This window comes from Echinops telfairi, unplaced genomic scaffold (assembly GCF_000313985.2).
Source record: "Echinops telfairi isolate 266 unplaced genomic scaffold, ASM31398v2 ScPeMD7_2573;HRSCAF=3158, whole genome shotgun sequence".
NCBI classification, from domain to species: Eukaryota; Metazoa; Chordata; class Mammalia; order Afrosoricida; family Tenrecidae; genus Echinops; species Echinops telfairi.
Window position 1 is genome coordinate 16,301,653 of NW_022106471.1, and position 2,356 is coordinate 16,304,008.

General features: G+C 60.0%; 1 protein-coding gene across 1 annotated transcript in view; it reads right to left on the minus strand.

Annotated features, from left to right (window-relative positions):
* CFAP36 (cilia and flagella associated protein 36) overlaps window positions 1-951 on the minus strand; it is a 21,361-nt gene extending 20,410 nt beyond the window's left edge. The window contains exon 1 of the mRNA XM_045294175.1: window positions 835-951. Coding sequence (XP_045150110.1) covers window positions 835-949 — 115 coding nt within the window. The 5' untranslated portion in view covers window positions 950-951. The remainder of the gene's footprint in view (window positions 1-834) is intronic.
* Window positions 952-2,356: the final 1,405 nt, after the last annotated feature.

A 2,356-nucleotide genomic window follows, 5' to 3' on the forward strand; every position in this document is an offset into this window, starting at 1 on the left:
GTGTGCTTAATACCACTGAATGATGGATTGTTACAAGATTTGTAAGAGCCCCCCAGGAAAATGATTTTTTTTTTAAAGAAAGGAAGAAAGATTGTGTCCGTCTAAATCTTATCTTGACCAGACTCATGGGACTGGTGCAGTTGAAAGGGCATCCAGAGTACCCCCATGTGAAAGCCACGGCTCCATAGCATCCCTCCGGGGGGGCTGTCAGATCCGCTCTCACGCAGCCAGGGCCTGGGCACTCAGGACCTCGGGGCGGCCCACTCCACCTTACAAGAGTTCACTTATGACGCAGGAAGTTCGTGGAACTGTTTCCCCGCCGCTTACACGCCCTCTGATCCTAGGAACCTTACAACAGGGCGGGTGGATAACAGGACCCTCAACGTCCTGCCAGGTTCAACTCCTTTCATGGTCCAGCCCTTACTCGTAGAACTCAATGTGGAAGTCAACACCACGCAGGGACGCCCTTCCCGCCCCACTCCGACATTCTTTGATGGCAGGGACTCGCCTTTTTTTTTTTTAATAGCCAGCAGTCAAAGATCTCAGCAAAAGGAATTCCAACCACGGGGGCAGATCACGACTTTGGGCCTGGGGCTGGGGGAGATCCTAGGTGCCCCTTCTCAACCAGCTGCTGGCCTGGGGGCAGATCACGCCTGTCCCGAAGGGACGAGGGCGGCGCACGGATGCTCCCGTCCCTCGGGAAGGAGCCCGGGCCCCGGGAGGGGCCACGCTCCGTGCGTCCCGGGTGCGCGCTGCCCGGATGGCGCAGGACCGGCGCCGGGTCCCCAGCCCGGTCTGTCCCGGCCGGCGGGGCCAGGGAAGGCACCGTCTCACCTTCACACTTCTGCTCCACGAAGTCCAGGATGGGGACGCACCAGTCCGGGCAGCGCAGGAAGCCCGCGATGCTCTCCACCACCCACTCCACCTCCTCCGGGTCCTCCGCGGCCATGCTGCTCCGGCGGCCGGGCGCACGGCCGGCTCTCCGCGCCGGCGAGGCCTCTCGGCCGCGGGCGCCCGAGCGGGGAAGGAGCTTGGGGCCCTGGGCGAAGCGCTACCCGGGAGGTCGCCCGACCCGGGCCGCCACAGCCAGCCGGTTAACGTAACACGGTCGCTATGGCAACCCGCGTCGCCGCCCAGGGCGGAGCCTTCGCACCCCCACCCCCCGCCCCGGAAGCCGGCGGAGGTTCCCCGCAGTCCGCGCGCCTCCCCGAGGAGGCGTGACCCCGGGCCTCCGATTGGCTGGGAAGGAGCGGCGCGGACGCCGCCGGGCCTGCGCCCTCGGGGCCGCGCTGGGTGGTTTGCGCGGGCCGGCGGCTGCTGGTCTTGCATCCCGGCGCCCGGGGCGGCCGTCTGGGCGCCCCTCTCCGGGGAGGCGGTGGAGACCGGGCTCGGGCTCGAGCGGTTCCGAATCCCCGGGCCTCCATCGCTTGCCCGCTGGCCCAGAAGCGTTTCTGGAACGTGCTGTTGGGCGTCAAAGCAGCTCCCTCCGCAGGATCTGCTCCCTGGCTCCCTGGGCACAGACGAGACCGCTGGTGGGGGTTTTACAAGGACGACAGAAAAATGAGTTTTCATGTCCTGTGTGATCCAAAGATCGTAAAGAGTTAAGATCCAAACCCGAAGGAGGGAACGTCCCGGGACTGACATGCTAAACCCCTGGCTCGGGCGGGGACGCTATGGCGGATGGAGGACGTCCGAAATACCTTTGCAAGACCCCTGGGTGGCTCCAGTCCCGGGGACGCCCACTGCCCCTAGACCGGGAACGCGAACGGCCCTGATAGCAGACAAAGAGGACCGAAACGTGGGCTCGGCACCGGCTCTTGGGCTGCCATGCAACACCTTGTCGTTTGCGCTCCCTTGGGGCCCATTTTGAATTCATTTATTCTATTTTTTAATATTTTATGCTTTCTCTTCGGTGTCTTTCTCTGTTTTTATATGGTCTGTCTTGTGTTATCTGTATCTATGGGTCCTTCTTGGTTTTGTTTTGCCCTTCCTTTGTGTTTTTCTGTGCCGGGAAGCTGGGGTGGGTGGGTTTACCTGGAGAGTCGTTGGGTGACCGATGACCTGGGCGCACTGAAGCGGGGCGGGGGTCAGGGGGACGTGGGGAGCTAACACCAATGAATTCAGGGCGGGAGGGAAAGCCCTAGAGCTGATTGTGGCCGTGACTGTACACATTCTGGATAATGATTCAACTAATGAATTGTATGATACGTTATATCCCAATAAAACCACTTTTAAAGAAAAACTATTAAAAATAAACCATCAATAAAACTTGTTTTTAAAGAAATTCTATGTACCATCCAGAGAACTTGGTGACTGATGGTGAACTTGTTGGTAATTATGTTACATCGCTCTAGCT